Source organism: Mya arenaria, chromosome 14, assembly GCF_026914265.1.
Source record: "Mya arenaria isolate MELC-2E11 chromosome 14, ASM2691426v1".
Lineage (NCBI taxonomy): Eukaryota > Metazoa > Mollusca > Bivalvia > Myida > Myidae > Mya > Mya arenaria.
The window spans coordinates 46,051,727-46,070,257 of NC_069135.1; the positions used below are offsets into that span (position 1 = coordinate 46,051,727).

The window sequence follows — 18,531 nt, forward strand, 5'->3', positions numbered from 1 at the left end:
GTTTACTTGACAATATTTGTATATCATCTCAGTTACCATTTGGGGTTTAAAGTCAATAAATGCCACCTTAAAGTCCCACCATTTGGGGTTTAAAGTCAATAAATGCCACCTTAAAGTCCCAATAAAGAAACAATGGTAAAAGTCAAACAAAAAAGCAGCTGGTTCTTGAGATTGACCTGTTGGGCTGGAAACTGGAGCTTGAAACCTACAATGGTATTGCCGGGTTTAAATTACCGTTAAGCATACAAAAATAAAAGACACAGAAATTTATTCAGGTTGGCAAAATTGTAGTGCTAAAGAGAGACTATATAATGACTTAAATTGTTGACTAGTATGTCCTGACAGGTCAGATGGTTTTGATGATAGCTGTGTATGTATCCCACAGACACTGACACACACCATGTTTATGCCATGTTACACAAGTTAATACAGTTTTTACTAACACTGACTTTGGTTTTCAGGACAGACACATTTACATTCAATGACATGGATGATTCATATGAATTTCAAACTTAGTTTGAACGTTTAAATGATGTTGCATCAAAAAGTGTTCTTATGTTGACAGATTATTGTATGATACATTTATAACGTAGTTGAGGCAGGCTTTGCTAAAATGACCTGTGATAATGTATCAGTATGTTATATTTTCAAATTGATGGTTGTAATTATTATTAATAAAAATGGCTAACAATACTTTAAATGGTCTAGTGAACAGAAGTTTGTGGATGTGCGTTTTCTTGTAGACTAAAAAAGACATGGGTATATATTTAGTAAGTCCTCAAATTTCTACAAAAAGTATATATTGTGAAGACAATGTAGTTGTGATTTTAAATGTGTCTTAAAATATGCCAAAACTTTGTATTTTAAAGGAATATGTGCCAGTTGTCGCAAGACCGCCAGCTATTCAAAATGAAAAGCATTTCAAATGGGACAATATATACTTTGACACACTGGTATAGTAGGGTGTTAGATTTTGTAGTTAAAAGCAGCTACCCTATCGTACAGTTGTAAAAAAAGCTACCCCAGTATACTTGTGATGTCAATGTTAGTACAGATGTTCTTGTTGTGATCTTAGTTAGAGGGTTTGAAGTATCAAATTGTTAATTAGTTGGAACAAATCTTTAGGTGAAATGTTGAGTAAAAGTAAAAAATGTAGATCTTGATTATACACACATTTTTTTCTTCTTGATGAAATTGTTTTTTTATGCTTTTTTGCATGAACAAGACTAAGTGAATACATTTGCGACAATTGAAATGTAACAATTTATTCTTAATTTGATTTGCATTTACTTTTTTTAACAAAACTATTATTTCTTCCATTTATCTGAATGTTTAAATAACATGTGTTGTTGTCTGTCTTCCTACCCTGCATGTTGCTTGTTCAATAATCACTGTACTCTTGATGACATTGTGATTCCACTAGTGTACAGATTACAGTATTTTGAATATGGTGATGTTTTGTAATGAGAAAAGCATCGTAAACTGTCACATTTTCAAGCACCGGAAAATTAAAGATTATGTGGTTTTAAATATTTACTTACTTGTTGAAACATGCTAATAATTATAAAATGTAATGTCCTTTATAATGAAATCTTACTTTATTCAGTTTAGTTATCAATCATATTGGTTTAACTGTCAAAGCAAAATTAATGTAGTGTTTCTATATTAAATGCATAATTCTTCCAAAGTAATTTGACACTAAATTTCTAAACCTGTTAATTTCTTTTATAAAATAAAAGTGTATCTTTCAACATAATTAAGTATAGTTTTGTTTATCATTAAATGTTTGTGCAAGTTAACCATTTTGCAAGTATTTTGGTCCGTACTTACAGGGTCTGGGTATGATGACAACAGTCACACTGCCAGTCTACAATACAACACCAAGCACTGTGAGTTTACCTACAAACCTGCTTTGCTTCCTCAAATGATTATAACAAGTATTGGTCATCCTTAAATTATTATTATGAATTAAATATTTATAAAATAAATTAAAACATTTTGTTAATATACAACCATGACCAGATGTATTATAGAGAGTAATTATTTTGATATTAGAATGGCAGGACAGGGGTGAGGGATTTTCCGACATTCCATATACTCCAGCCTTGTTTTACTTCCTTTCTGTATTTGTCTTATGTGTCCAAATGTATGTGTCCTAATGTATGTGTCCTAATGTATGTGTCCAAATGTATGTGTCCAAATGTATGTGTCCTAATGTATGTGCCCTTATGTATGTGTAATGTTTTTATGCTGCAGGCTAACCAGACAATCCTGGGTGTGATGGGTATTGACGTTACCATCGATTCCATGCTCAAGAGAGCACCTCTCAGAATGGTGCGCAGCAGGGCTTGCTATTATTTAAGTTTAGAAAACTGCTTTGGTAAATTTGATATGTAGTATCATCCATTTTCATACGCCCATTCATAGAACAGGCTGTAATATAGATTTACCTGTGGCAGGCAGCATCCAGTATGTTGTCCAATCGATTACTTTCGAAGCCTTTTTCCATTCATCACTTAATTTTCAGAAGGTGTATGGGCAGAATATCATGGTCAGGTTCAATGTCGCCTCAGTCACTCAAGAGTTATGACCTTTGAATTGGCAAAAACTATTACCAGTCTTCACTCTCTAAATTTGGCTTACTGTACAACCACTGACCACCAAACTGAGTGTCCTAAAATTAGGATGAGCGTATTTTGTGGTAGTTGGAGCTCTTGTTTCATGATAAGAATAAAATGCAGATTAAATATCGCCATTGATATTCTTGACCTGTATATACATGTATATAATGTTATTTAGCACGAGTGTCTCGTGGTCTGTTTCATCATGACTCCAAGGAATGGCTTTGTTTCCTAGTAATACTGCACTGTTAACAATCTCTCCTAGGTACAAAATCACTCTTTAAATTCTTGCTGAAATGGCCCCCTGACATTTCATTTCTGACTTGTTTGTTCCAGTTTGGACCGAATGGGTACCCGTTTGCCGTCAACCCCAATGGCTATGTTGTATTTCACCCGAAGCTGGACACAATGACGGTACTTGTACAACCTTTGCTTAATTGATTCTATTATATTTATTTATTATACTGTATATAAATCAACATTGAGTTTAGGTTAGGCGACAATTGAGTGAACATTAGTAAACTACAGATGTATTGAGTGAACACTAGTATACGTTTGAGTATAGTAGTAGACTTTTGAGTGTGGAAAGTTGACTACATGTATATGCTATACATGTACATTATTTAGTGTACTGGTAAACTGGTGTGTACTAGTAGATTTTTGAGTGTACTCTTGTAGACTGCTGTGTTTACTATTTGATATTGAGTCTACACTAGTAGACTGTTGAGTGTACACTAGTAGACTGTTTAGTGTACACTAGTAGACTGTTGAGTTAACACTAGTAGACTGTTGAGTGTACTAATAGACTGTTGAGTGTACACTAGAAGACTGTTGAGTGTACACTAGTAGACTGTTGAGTGTACACTAGTAGACTGTTGAGTGTACACTAGTAGACTGTTGAGTGTACACTAGTAGACTGTTGAGTGTACACTAGTAGACTGTTGAGTGTACACTAGTAGACTGATGAGTTAACAGTAGTAGACTGTTGAGTGTACTAATAGACTGTTGAGTGTACACTAGTAGACTGTTGAGTGTACACTAGTAGACTGTTGAGTGTACACTAATAGACTGTTGAGTTAACACTAGTAGACTGTTGAGTGTACACTAATAGACTGTTGAGTGTACTAATAGACTGTTGAGTGTACACTAGTAGACTGATGAGTGTACACTAATAGACTGTTGAGTGTACTAATAGACTGTTGAGTGTACACTAGTAGACTGTTGAGTGTACACTAGTAGACTGTTGAGTGTACTAATAGACTGTTGAGTGTACACTAGTAGACTGATGAGTGTACACTAGTAGACTGATGAGTTAACACTAGTAGACTGTTGAGTGTACACTAATAGACTGTTGAGTGTACACTAGTAGACTGTTGAGTGTACACTAGTAGACTGATGAGTGTACACTAGTAGACTGATGAGTTAACACTAGTAGACTGTTGAGTGTACACTAGTAGACTGTTGAGTGTACACTAGTAGACTGTTGAGTTAACACTAGTAGACTGTTGAGTGTACACTAGTAGACTGTTGAGTGTACACTAGTAGACTGTTGAGTGTACACTAATAGACTGATGAGTGTACACTAGTAGGCTGTTGAGTGTACACTAGTAGACTGTTGAGTGTACACTAGTAGACTGTTGAGTGTACACTAGTAGACTGTACACTAGTAGACTGTTGAGTGTACACTAGTAGACTGTACACTAGTAGACTGTACACTAGTAGACTGTTGAGTGTACACTAGTAGACTGTACACTAGTAGACTGTTGAGTGTACACTAGTAGACTGATGAGTTAACACTAGTAGACTGTTGAGTGTACACTAGTAGACTGTTGAGTGTACACTAGTAGACTGTTGAGTGTACACTAGTAGACTGTTGAGTGTACACTAGTAGACTGTACACTAGTAGACTGTTGAGTGTACACTAATAGACTGTTGAGTGAACACTAGTAGACTGTTGAGTGTACACTAATAGACTGATGAGTGTACTAGTAGATTAAGATTGTTGAGAGTACATAAGTTGATTATCAGTGTACACTGAACTGTTAAGTAAACTTAACAGTACTGATATATCTATATATGGTCTGCTGCAGTCTGAGATGAAGGAGCCACCAAATGTAGACATACTGGAACTGGAGGTGGACACACCCAAAATCAGACAGGTAACCACCTATCACCTATATACGCTACACTTGCAGTGCTGTGACCCAGTTCGAGGTCATTAGAAATAGAATAGAACAGTGGCGGTATTCAATAAGCATCTTAGTAATGATTTTCAACTTAGTGAGAAATTGCCTTTTTCTAATTTGAACTATAAGAAAACGAACAATATTTGTACACCAAAAATATGAAAATAAGCAAGAAAATGGTCTAAACAATATATGCATATGAATAAATCTGATGAAAAGTAGCAATTTTAAAATAATCAATGTCAAAAATTACAAAATTCTCGCTAAGTTGAAAATATTTACTAAGATGCTTATTGAATGCAGCCCCAGAGGTTTATATTGATTTATGCAACAAAGCATAACCTCATACAAATATATACAACATAAACAACATTTCATACAAGTGATCTGCATTTTCATGGTAGTCAATATTTAGGAAAATAAAAAAATACTGCAAGTACAGTGATGAAATGAGGAGAATATATGTGGAGAATGTATGGAGAATATATGTAGAATTTATGGAGAATATATGTTGAGAATATATGGAGAATATATGTGGAGAATATATGTGGAGAATGTATCTGGAGAATATATGTGGAGAATGTATGGAGAATATGTGGAGAATATATGTGGAGAATATATGTGGAGAATGTATGGAGAATATATGTGGAGAATGTATGTGGAGAATGTATGGAGAATATATGTAGAATATATGTGGAGAATGTATGGAGAATATATGTGGAGAATATATGGAGAATATATGTGGAAGATAATGTTGAGAATGAAAGTCTATGGCAATAATGGGAGTAATTAAAGAGAAAATATTGAATGAAAAAGCAGTATAGTCAGAAATTAGGTTGGGAATTTTGTTATGACCATGATGCTAACACAATAAACAACATCATGTTTAACATTGCCTGCAGAAGAGTCAGGCTTTTATTGACTCACTGCAAACAGACTGGCCTTGAGATTATGTATGTACATGTGAAGCATACATGTGATAATTTCTTGGGTTGATTCCGGGACACTCGTCGTTATGTCAACGCACACTATAGGGGGGTCCGGATTTTTTTAAATGGGGAACGTCTGTGGTGCTTTCTACAGCATATCTGGGGCTATTTTAGCCGTTTTTAACGTCGGGGAAAATGTATCTATTTTGACTGCCAAGACGTATTTTTTACTTGACATGGTTTTTTTCTGCATTTTCTTGAAAAAATAAAACCACCAGATATTTTCCCAGGCTTTAAATGAAGTGCTAACAAGGAGGATATGCAGGCTACTTTCGGTTTCATCAGAACAGGAAATAAACAACTATACGGGCACCTGTTTTCCCGCACTTTTGAGAACATGCGTTTCAAAATATTAATTTTTTCATCACATTTAAAACATTTGCAATTTATGACACACAAAAGTTCAAAACACTAAAATTCCTTATGGACGCGTAAGTTGTTTAAAGTTGTTTAAAGTATAAAAGCGTATCAACTTTGAAATTTGAATGGAATATGGGATGTTTTCCATGTTTTAATTTTGTTTTTTTTACTCATTTTGTCACTTTCTTTGAACTAACCTTCATGCTCGTTTGTCGGTAAAATGTGTGAAAAATATCAATTCATCAATTAAAAGCTATCATTCATAAGACCAAACAAATCCATATGAAAACAATGAATTTGTATACAAGAACCCTCCCCGACTCGTTAAGCACAACAATAGGCCAATAGATCAATTATCGGGTGATTGATGATGACCTCAACGACACACGTACCAATTAACGGATTAGTGTCAACATGTCCTGTGTTTTACGACCAGTTTCTCGGACAGGCAAAATAGCTGACTTACATTGGTAAAATTAAGATAATCGATTCCGAGATTATTATTATTATTTTTTTTTTGACTTTCCGGGACAAACATGCACCCTCCCTGACTCCGTGACAGAGATACGATTTCCAATATAATCCCGGACGTCCAGGACATTATCACATGTATGATGTGAAGAGATTTGAAAACACTTCAAATCCTAAAAAGTGTTTGATACGGATCATAAAGAAAGCTCAAATATTCATTTTGTGACATGTTTGACATACTAATTGTATGAAGTACTAGCTATGATTGTGTGTTACGTTCTTCCAGCTCCGAAGGAGGATGATAGACCGGGAGACGGACACGGTGGCCTTCGACACCTACACACTATCCTTGGACAAGGTACGGTCACACGGTCCTGGTGTCGAGTCAAACGATGGAAACCTTCTCATGTTACACAATTATGTATAAAATGTAAATATATCCTGGTGGTGAACATTTATAATGTGGTTATGGTATATTTGAAAAACTATTGTATGTATAAACATGTTGTGTATATTTCAGAGACATGTAGACAAGGAGAAGGATGACAGACAGAGGACATACTCATTCAGACCCATTGACAACACCTCATTCAGGTAATATTCTTTAATGGTAGTAAATGTTGGACTCTGTAACTTATTCCAAGGTGAAGGTGATATTTTCTAGTACTGAACCTGTTGCATTTGCAATAAGAAGATGTTGGATTAATGGGAATTTTATAGCAAAACAGTGTGTTTTCCTTGATCTTCCAAGGAATAAAAAGATATTAAGAGTTAGTTAACTAGTTATATTTGCCTGGTTTTGTTCTGAAATAAAATTAATAATACCTTTTTTCGACATTCAGACTTCATTGTTATGAAAAAAATATTGGTCGATTTGTTGGCAATGTGCAATTTTCGGGCTGTACCCATTTCAGAAATGAATAAACTGTTCCAAAGGAAAAGATTTTTGTTTGGAACATTTAAAACTATCTTTTAAAACATTCAAATGTTCATGACAAAAGTTTATCATTTTAGTGTTTCAAATATCATGCGATATATACACAGTAATATACATTATTTGGTAAGGGAGGCCAATGCTGCATGGTGTTTGACTTAGTGTGGTATGCATTCTGAATCTGACATCTGATTTGTAAACAAATGGTTATTTGATAATATTAATATCATTGATAAAATATGATTTTCTGTAAAACAAAATAATTTGTTCTTACTTTTTTTGCATGGTTTTATAAATGATAAAGATTAAATTTTCATTATTTTTTTACATCTGGAGACCATTCAGGGGGATTTGTTCAGAAAGGCTGAAAATTCAGAGGGATTTTGGTAGTATTCAGGGGGATATTTTTAGCAGGTTTACGTTGGCGAAATTTCAAAGTATTTTAATATGCAAGTTAGAAAAAACAAAACAATCATACATGCCATAATAATTATTTTTGATAGGCACCCCAGGGGATTTTGTCCAGAATTCCAGGGGATTTGGGTCACATACTAGGGTATTTAATATTGCCACATAGCGCTATGGCGCGTGTGCCACTCCACCTTGGTTACCCTTTTTCCGACACTTCAACTATATTTTTATGAGACACATTCATATTGCATAATAAAAGCACTCACTTGCATAATACAAAACTTCATAGAAAAATATGTTTCAGAGACAATTTAATGGGCTTACCTTCCTCTAAAATTGGATACAAAATCTGCTGCCTATAAGAAATGATGATAGGCATGTTTCCCCCACAACACAAGAACACTCAGAGAAGATTTGGTCAAAAGCAAATGCATATTTTTTTGTTTAAAGTCATGTTAATTGTTTTAGTTGAACATTTTATAAATGTGTGGATATTTCAGCCTGGGTGTGAGTATTCCTAAGTACCAGCAACATCATCTGAACATCAGTATGAGTCAGGACATTCAAGCATTCATCACCAGGAGTGAGTACACACCTAGAGTCCAGTTCAACAAGAATCCCAAGGAGCCATTTCATACCTGAAAGTGATTTTCAACAGTAACTGCAGTACTGCACTGTTGTAAATCTCTATTAGGAATGAAATTGTTGTAAAAAAAAATAATTCTTTCTTGAAATGCCCCCCTTTACTAGGAAATAGATGGTAGAATTCTTGATGAAACAGTCCCGAGTACCTTCTATTCACACATCCCTGGACATAACTAAACATAGTACTTGGATAGGCAATATAGCTATTTTAGAGTGATTTGGCAAGATATATCTGACATTGAAGAAGAAGTATGGTTTGTTGACAATGTTAGAGCAAATTTTTATTTGTATCATATAGAAACTCTTCTGTAAAACTTTTTTAAGATTACATTCATATTTTTAAACATTGATTGGAACAAATTACCAACATTTTTAGCAAGTTTTTCAAGATATTGTCATAGCTTTTGTGTCGTTTTTGTCATCTATGGTGTCGTGCAAAAATTTGACCATAACTCAAAAAACATAGACAATATGCACATGAACAGAAAGGGCAATGACTGTGGCTTTAATATTTCTCAAGAAAAGCCTGTTGTTCTACTGGAAAAAACAGACCAGCGTGGTATTAACTTTCCAGTGCTTTTGTTATGTTTGTTCAAAGTCTGACTCTATTACTCCTGTCTGATTTCCTTGTTTTAAGTATAGTATCCTAAAACATTTGCAGACCCAGATTTGTTGAACATGACTGGTGCTGCATTGCTGATTGCTGACTGGGATTACTACACAAACTTCACAGTCAGTGAAAACCTGACTGGGACCGTGTTGGACCTGCTTACTGCACTAGAGGATAGTCAGACCGAATGTAAGAATAATCAGACTAAATGTAAGCATGGTGACAGACCAGATGTAAAAATGTCAGGCATAATGTAAACATAGTCAGGCATGATGTAAGCATAGTCAGACATAATGTTAGCATAGTCAGATATAATGTAAGCATAGTCAGACATAATGTAAGCATAGTCAGATATAATGTAAGCATAGTCAGGCATAATGTAAGCATAGTCAGACATAATGTAAGCATGGTCAGATATAATGTAAGAATATTCAGGCATGATGTAAGCATAGTCAAACATAATGTTAGCATAGTCAGATATAATGTAAGGATAGTCAGGCATAATGTAAGCATAGTCTGAATGTAGGCATAGTCAGGCACAATGGAAGCATGGTCAGACCAAATGTAAAAACCTCAGATATTATGTAAGCATACTCTGATTGAATGTAAGCATAGTTGGATGGAATGTTAGAATAGTCTGAGGGAATGTAAGCATGGTCAGACCGGATGTAAAAACCTCAGACATTATGTAAGCATACTCTGATTGAATATAAGCATAGTTGGATGGAATGTTAGAATAGTCCGAGTGAATGTAAGCATGGTCAGACCAGATGTAAAAACATCAGACATTATGTAAGCATACTCTGATTGAATGTAAGCATAGTTGGATGGAATGTTAGATTAGTCAGACTGAATGTAAGCATGGTCAGACCAGATGTAAAAATTGTCAGACAGAATGTACGCATAGTCAGACCAAATGCAAAAGAGTGTCAGAGAGAATGTTATCATAGTCAGTCAAAATGAATGCATTGTAAGACCAAATGTAAAATAATGTCAGAGAGAATGAAATCCTAGTCAGACGAAATCAAAAAACAACACACAGACATAATGTAAGCATTGTCAGAATATAAGCATAGGCAGAATGTAAGCAAAGTCAGACTGATGGCAAGCATGGTCAGACCAAGTATAAGAATGTCAGATAGAATAAAAGCATAGTCAGACAGAATGTAAGTATATTCCGACCTAATCTAAAAAAAACACATAATGTTAACATAGTCAGACAGAATGTAAGCATTGTCAGATGGAATGTAAGCATAGTCAGACAGAATATAAGCATAGTCAGACAGATGTCATTGTCAGATGAAATGTAAGCATAGTCAGACAGAATATAAGCATAGTCAGATGGAATGTAAGCATAGTCAGACAGAATGTAAGCATTGTCAGATGGAATGTAAGCATAGTCAAACAGAATGTAAGCATAGTCAGATGGAATGTAAGCATAGTCAGACAGAATGTGAGCCTAGTCAGATGGAATGTAAGATTTCGTAAATAACTGGTTATAAGATGATGGGGTTATAAGACGCATGCAAAAAAATATGTGAAAAACTTGAGAAAAAAACTTAAATCTAATATTTTGGGTCTTAGGACGCATAGAAAAAATGTTTAAATCGTCTGCCAATATCGGCCACCATGTTTGTTGACAGTGAGAATATTTTTGTTTTTCGTGAAAATGGCGATGGTTATTTTAAACCATACATTACTAATACAAAGAAAAATATTCTTTCTGACGGTGTATCGTAAACAAAAACCTGTCGAAAATAAGAAGTTTTGTAAAGCAAAAACCTAACATTGTATGTGTTTAATCTCAAAATGTCAACACCTACAGGACTGTATAATATTGGTAAGTGCGAAAAAACAAGATTATTATCACAACAGTTTGTACTATTGGTATGTTAACCCTTTAGCGCATGTATACGAGATAGGCCGACATAGCTCATTAGCAGATGAATATGCATATGGCCGACCGTATCCATTACTGGATGTATACGGATGGCCCGCATATTTCAATAGGGTCATTTCAATATTTCAATTTTGCATCATTCTTTTTAAAAACAATATCCCAAATGTTTATAAAATTAAAGATAAACCTTTTGTGTATTGATTTTCCCTTGAAAATATTGTCTGCTAAAATGAGAAGGTATTTATACTCCCAATCGCAGGTGTGATATCCCATTGTGACGTAATAAGACCGCGAGCTGAGTACTGTATGGAAAATCCCCCAAATTCATTGATGCGTAAATCATTAAATATATTACGTCAGTTCAGTTTACCATTAAAATCAATTGAGATTATATTTATTTAAAGGTAATATTTTGTTTACAAACAATAGAAACAATTTGTAGCTGAGAAAATGATGAGTAAATTTTCTGTGAAGCTGATAGATGTCCAGCATAGTTCCGGCCGTAAAATAGGTCAGGTAAACACATTTGTGCAAGCGTTTTGGATAATCTAGATCTTTTTTTATTCATACCGGAAAAACATTTATCGGCTTTCTTTTTGTGAACAATTTTATGAGGGGGTAATAAAGTTAAACAGACACCCTGGACTGGATCTCTCAGCTGGATAACACCGGATATTCCTGCCATATTTCTGTGTATTATACCCAAGAACATCAATTGTTGGCTTTTTAATCCAGATTGGTCTTTTTTATGATAGAGGTAATAAAATTTAGATCGATCCCAGCATTTTTTTACCCTTTGCTTTAATGCAATTATGACATTTCAATGAAATGTTACAATTCCATCTTGGAAATGCATTCACAGATAAAATAAAATAATTTAATATTTCATTATTGACACCATTTATTAGATAATTTAATTATCTATAAAAAATGTATTAACATAAAAACTATTTAGACACAATTATTTGGAGTAATATTGATTTTAAGGTCATACTGCTGTATTCATTTGCTCATTTTCAAATCTCCTGAAAAGTGCCTATACAGATAAGGACTGCTTATCAGTAAGTTGGCTATTGACTGGGAGGTGTTATCTGGCCACTTGTCTATGTGCTAAAGGGTTAAACTGCTTAAAGGCAGTGTGAGTTTTTCGCACCTTATCATACCACTGACAAAAAATATTTCGACAGTGCACAGCCATGTTTCTTTATATGTATGTTTAATTATTGTTTTATACAAAAATATTGAATAATTTTTTTCGTAGAATAATGATAATTTAAAATAATAAACCTTTTACACTACACTGTATCCCGATCTTCAACTGCCGTTTTAACCCGTATATACTTGATCGAGATGACGCGAGTGACATCCCTTTCTACATAAATCTAAACAAACTAGTCTTTCACCATTAATTTCTCTGTAGTTCTGGCTTCCATAACTTTAATGTAACTTTAATGTAAATATTTTTTATGTTTACTACACATTAACACGTCCCAAAAGGTAATTGATAACGTGTTCGCTGAAGTTCTTTAGCTAATTTGTCTGAAGAGCCAATTTTGGCCTGAAGTCAACCTCAGAAAAAAATTCAAAAGCTTGCTAATGGTTGTAAGATGCATTTTTTATATCGAAATCTGAGGGAAAAAAGTGTGTCTTATAACCAGTCATTTATGGTAAGCATAGTCAGATGGAATGTAACCATAGTCAGACAGAATGTGAACTGATTCTTTTTCCAAAGTCCATTGAAAGGAGTATTGTTTCATTTTTTATCTGTCTGTTTAAATTCTGTATTGCTTTCTGGTTTTCAAAGATAGATCATTTTGACTTTGATAAAGAGTGCATGATCTAAATTAATCATTTCAATCTTGGAGATGTAGCTTGTTATGATGTTGGTATTGATGCTATAGTTGTTCAAATATTAAACCTTGCTCCTAATTAGATCTGTAGACTCTGGATGAATTGATATGATGCTGAATTCAGATCATAACTGCTCCCAATAACTAGCTTCTTTATTTAATAAAATAATACATTAGGCTATACCAAATTGATAACTTGTTCATCAGATTTTTTCCAAAAAATAATGGGTCGAGCAAGCGAAATAATAATACAAATATTTGTTTTGCATTTAGCAAAAAAGAGGACAGAGCGAAGAGCGAACAAATATATATAGTCATTTAACTCACTTTTGCTTACATTTTATTTACTTATTAACTAAACAATGATATTGTAAACATTACAAGGATAACATCCAGTGAAAGAATGATAACACTATAAGATAATTCTATACAAATATTAGTTTTGAGATCAAACAAATGCTATTTGAGATCAAACAAATGCTATTTGAGATCAAGCAAATGTATTTCTTTAAGATATTTAATAAATGAGAGAACTCAAAACCACAGTTTTCAAGTTTATTAAACCTTTTTGATTTTTTTTTTTTTCAAAATTCCCTATGCATGGCTAAGTTAAAGCCTGGACACAAGTTCCAATGGTCACAGCCACCTGCCTGCCCAATGGCATATCCAAATCTATTAACTAGGTTTTCCTCTTTTCCTTAGGAAAACTTGTTTAAAAATAATTCTCTATTAAAATACATTGTCATATCTCATAAGGAAGTGACTAGACAAGGTGACTTGAAAAATAAATATAGGCATTTGCAATCAAATATAAACTACAGCTATCACTCTTGCTTTGACTACATGATTGGCCTTGGTAGCCATCTTAGTTCTGGAAGAGAATTTACAAAAAACCTACACCGTATTGTAAACCATGATTTCAGCACCAAATATGTCACAGAAAATTCCAGCCAGCACCAGATTGATTTGAGGCTTTCTCAGAATTTAACGCCGATCTCTTTTAAACTTGCAGATTTTTTTTTAAGATATCTTGTTCAAATTTAGACAAGTAATAGAAATACAAAAGACACTTACTTCTTTTGTACTGCAAATACTGATTGTGTCAATTTTCTTATATAGCAAAAAAATATTTCAAGAAAATACAAGAATATGCAATATTTTTTCATAGACAAAAAACAATCAGCATAAATATTTATCACTTGAATGATTTCCATATATAGTTTAAATATGCACATGAACATCTAAAAAATCTACAAACATTTATTCGCAACACAAAGTGTGATTAATACCTTTTTCTAATCACACAGTCTGACACCATTTTTTATCCTTTTTGACTAATATTTACAAAATATACACAATCCGGCTTGTTTGATGTTTTTTTGTGAATGGTAAAACTCATGGGATTGCATGAAGCACAAATGAATGTCAGTCAGGTTAATTTTTAGTGTCATCCTACTGTCCATGAACATTGACTCATTGGCGACCAAGGCCTCCACCACGAGCATGCCCTCATTGCCTCATTGGGACATGAATTTTATGGTGTGTTGGCGTAGGGGTATAGGTGTTCTATTAGCAACAAAGAGGTCGTGGGTCAGGGCATGTTCTCTTAGCCTCTCAATAAAGATGACCAGTACAGATTTCTATCAAGCATCATTCATATCAGCTACTATATTGGCCAAACTGAACTAAATGAGTATCAACTTGTGATATACTGTGTTTGTTTTCAGGGGACCGTGAGTTGATCAACCATCTGTTGTTTGATCTTAATATGACTACATACATACGGGACTTCTGGTCCGTCACAAACTTAGAGTACGTAAAACCTATTGCTCTGCTACCATGTTTTTATAATGTCTTTTCCTTATAAATGGTTTATTTGTTCAATTTCATCAAGATTGAATTTAATGGTTTGTTATTGAAAGTAGCACTAAAAAAGATGGTGGTTGTTGCAGTTTTTGGGTCAATCCCAACCTACTGGCAATCAACCACACCTTTGCCAGGCTATTGCCCGAACAAACCCAGGCAGACTTCATGTTAATATGCCAAATAATAAAATCAACATTTACACCTATCAATTTTTAGCTCACCTGTCACTTTGTGACAAGGTGAGCTTTTGTGATCGCCTTTTGTCCGGCGTCCGTCGTGCGTAGTGCGTCGTGCGTCCTCCATCAACAATTTACTTAAAAGACATCTCCTCCTTAACCGCTGGGCCAATATTAATAAAACTTCATAGGGATGTTCCTTGGGTGGTCTTCTATCAAAGATATTCAAAGAATTCAATTCCATGCAGAACTCTGGTTGCCATGGCAACCAAAAGGAAAAACTTTAAAAATCTTCTTCTCCCAAACCACAAGGCTTAGGCCGTTGATATATGGTAGGTAGGATCACCAAATGGTCCTCTACCAAGATTGTTCAAATTATGGCCCTTGGGTCAAAATTGGCCCCGCCCCGGGGGGTCATGGGTTTTCTCTATATGTTTATAGTGAAAACTTCAAAAATCTTCTCCTCTGAATTTACTTGGACTAGAGCTTAGATATTTGGCATGATTCATCGTCTAGTGGACCTTTACAAAGATTGTTCAAATTATGGCCTTGGGGTCAAAATTGGCCCCGCCCCGGGGGGTCATGGGTTTTCTCTATATGTTTATAGTGAAAACTTCAAAATCTTCTCCTCTGAACTTACTTGGCCTAGAGCTTAGATATTTGGCATGATTCATCGTCTAGTGGACCTCTACAAAGTTTGTTCAAATTATGGCCCTGGGGTCAAAATTGGCCCCGCCCTGGGGGGGTCATGGGTATTCTATATATGTTTATAGTTAAAACTTCAAAAATCTTCTTCTCTGAACTTACTTGGACTAGAGCTTAGATATTTGGCATGATTCATCATCTAGTGGACCTTTACAAAGATTGTTCAAATTATGGCCTTGGGGTCAAAATTGGCCCCGCCCCGGGGGGTCATGGGTTTTCTCTATATGTTTATAGTGAAAACTTCAAAAATCTTCTCCTTTGAACTTACTTGGACTAGAGCTTAGATATTTGGCATGATTCATCGTCTAGTGGACCTCTACCAAGATTCTTCAAATTATGGCCTTGGGGTCAAAATTGGCCCCGCCTTGGGGGGGTCATGGTTATACTTGATATGTTTATAGTTAAAACTTCAAAAATCTTCTCCTCTAAACTTACTTGGACTAGAGCTTAGATATTTGGCATGATTCATCGTCTAGTGGACCTTTACAAAGATTGTTCAAATTATGGCCTTGGGGTCAAAATTGGCCCCGCCCCGGGGGGTCATGGGTTTTCTCTATATGTTTATAGTAAAAAAAATCAAAAATCACCTCTGAACTTACGTTGCTTAGAGCTTAGATATTTGGCATGATTCATCGTCTAGTGGACCTCTACAAAGATTGTTCAAATTATGGCCTTGGGGTCAAAATTGGCCCCGCCCCGGGGGGTTAGGATATTCTCTATATGTTTATAGTTAAAACTTCAAAAATCTTCTTCTTTGAACTTACTTGGACTAGAGCTTAGATATTTGGCATGATTCATCGTCTAGTGGACCTCTACAAAGATTGTTCAAATTATGGCCCTGGGGTCTTACGTGGCTTAGAGCTTAGATATTTGGCATGATTCATCGTCTAGTGGACCTCTACAAAATTTGTTCAAATTATGGCCCTGGGGTCAAAATTGGCCACACCCCGGGGCTGATGGGTTTTCTCTATATGTGTTATAGTGAAAACTTAAAAAATCTTCTCCGAACTCACAAAGACAAGTAACGTCTTAATTTAAACTAGATAACATATTTAGTACACATACCAATTTTCAATATGGGCCACATACAACAATTAATAACAAATATACATATATAGATACACACGTAAAATCAAGTAGTGACAAGAGCTTAGATATTTGGCATGATATATCATCTAGTTGACTTGTACCAATATTGTTCAATCTTTGGCCCTGAGGTCAAAAAATGGCCCCACCCGGGCGGTCATGGGTTTCCTTATATATGTATATGATGAAAACTTAAAAAATCTTCTTCTCCGAAACCAAAAGGCAAAGGCCTTAGATATTTGGTATGAAGCATCGTTTATTGGACCACTATTAAGATTGTTTAAACTTTAGCCCTGGGGTCAAAATTGGCCACGCCCCGTGTTCATAGGCTTAGGTTTTCAATATTTGTATTTAATAGAAGCATAAAAAATTCTTTCCGAATTTACAAGGACTAGAGCTATTTGGCATAATACATCATTAAGTGGACCTCTACCTTTATTGTCCAAACTTTGGCATTGGGGTAAAAAATGACCCAGACTTCTAAAAAACCTTAACTACTTTGAACCATCCAGATTTCTTATCAAACCAATGTGCAATATATGACAGGTGAGCGATTCAGGGCCATTTGGCCCTCTTGTTAGATATTTTAAAGTCTTAATAATTTTGACAGGAAGAAAGATAACAAAATATTCATCTAAATAAAAATCAAAGAATCTGGAGCCAAACAAATGTGGCAAAAACGATTGATAACCCTAACAGAAGATTTATTAAGAACTACTAAAAGTTTTAAATGACTGTGTTTCTTGTGTTTCAGTTTTGTGGGAGCCTTCCTCAGTACAATGGGAGGACTGACTGCTGTCTATCCTAAAAGGTTGGTTTATACTGATTATCTTATCTCGGAAGTTTGTTGAACCCTACTGTTTACTAACACTGTTAACGCATGTTCATGAGTACAATTCTATGGCAAATATTTACATTGGCCTGGTCCTTTGTATATATAAAACTATATATTGTATTATGGGCTAGGAGTGATTACGTCATTGTTTATTTCAATGTCACCTGCCGATTGGATCAGCGTTGACGTCATGATATACAACTTTACAAATAACAGCTATTATTTTAATCATGTTGTCGGTTACATTTACATAGAACAAATACTCAATTGCAGATGATACTGCTAATTTTTAATCTTAATGAATAATTATTTAGAATGTAAATGTAAGTATTGATCACATTTTTTTCTAGCAAACGCTACATACCGGATAATCATCCTGTATGAGTGCAGCAGGTTAAACGATTAAAAGACCAAAAAGTGCTATAACACGCTTCATGGAATTTGCTTGCGTACCCTACTGTGTTCATACAGCATAAACACAAGAAAGAATAAATCCTTAATTAGAATACAACCTACATTTCCAGCCAATAAAATTGCAGACAGGCAACCATTGGTAGTAAGTAGTAGACTTAATCATTAAGAATTTCAACATTCGCGCGTGTTGAAATGTCTGCCCACTGCCAATCATCCAGGACACAATCTCTGTGTCAGATTTTGCGTCGACAATGTATCAGCCAATGAGGTTGTATTCTAAGTCAGTTAGATGACATGAAGTGAATTCTTTATGATTAAGAAGGACTCGTTCGATATGCTCACTCCACCCATTCTTAATCATTAAGAATTCACTTAATGTGGTCTAACTATTACTTAAAATGCATTTAAAAAGCATTCTTTTGATTTAAGAAATTGAAAAGGACTGGTAAATTCAGCATTTATTTAGTTGCAT

At 34.6% G+C, this 18,531-nt stretch overlaps 1 protein-coding gene across 3 annotated transcripts in view; it reads left to right on the forward strand.

The window, feature by feature from the left end:
- The window catches only part of LOC128216805 (voltage-dependent calcium channel subunit alpha-2/delta-2-like), an 83,768-nt gene that overhangs the window by 48,892 nt on the left and 16,345 nt on the right, over nt 1-18,531 (forward strand). For all 3 annotated transcript variants that reach the window (XM_052923469.1, XM_052923470.1, XM_052923471.1), the window contains 10 exons: nt 1,833-1,889; nt 2,257-2,334; nt 2,958-3,035; nt 4,712-4,780; nt 6,914-6,985; nt 7,148-7,221; nt 8,473-8,555; nt 9,279-9,416; nt 14,705-14,789; nt 17,565-17,621. In XM_052923469.1, the coding sequence (XP_052779429.1) occupies nt 1,833-1,889; nt 2,257-2,334; nt 2,958-3,035; nt 4,712-4,780; nt 6,914-6,985; nt 7,148-7,221; nt 8,473-8,555; nt 9,279-9,416; nt 14,705-14,789; nt 17,565-17,621 (791 nt within the window). The remainder of the gene's footprint in view (nt 1-1,832; nt 1,890-2,256; nt 2,335-2,957; nt 3,036-4,711; nt 4,781-6,913; nt 6,986-7,147; nt 7,222-8,472; nt 8,556-9,278; nt 9,417-14,704; nt 14,790-17,564; nt 17,622-18,531) is intronic.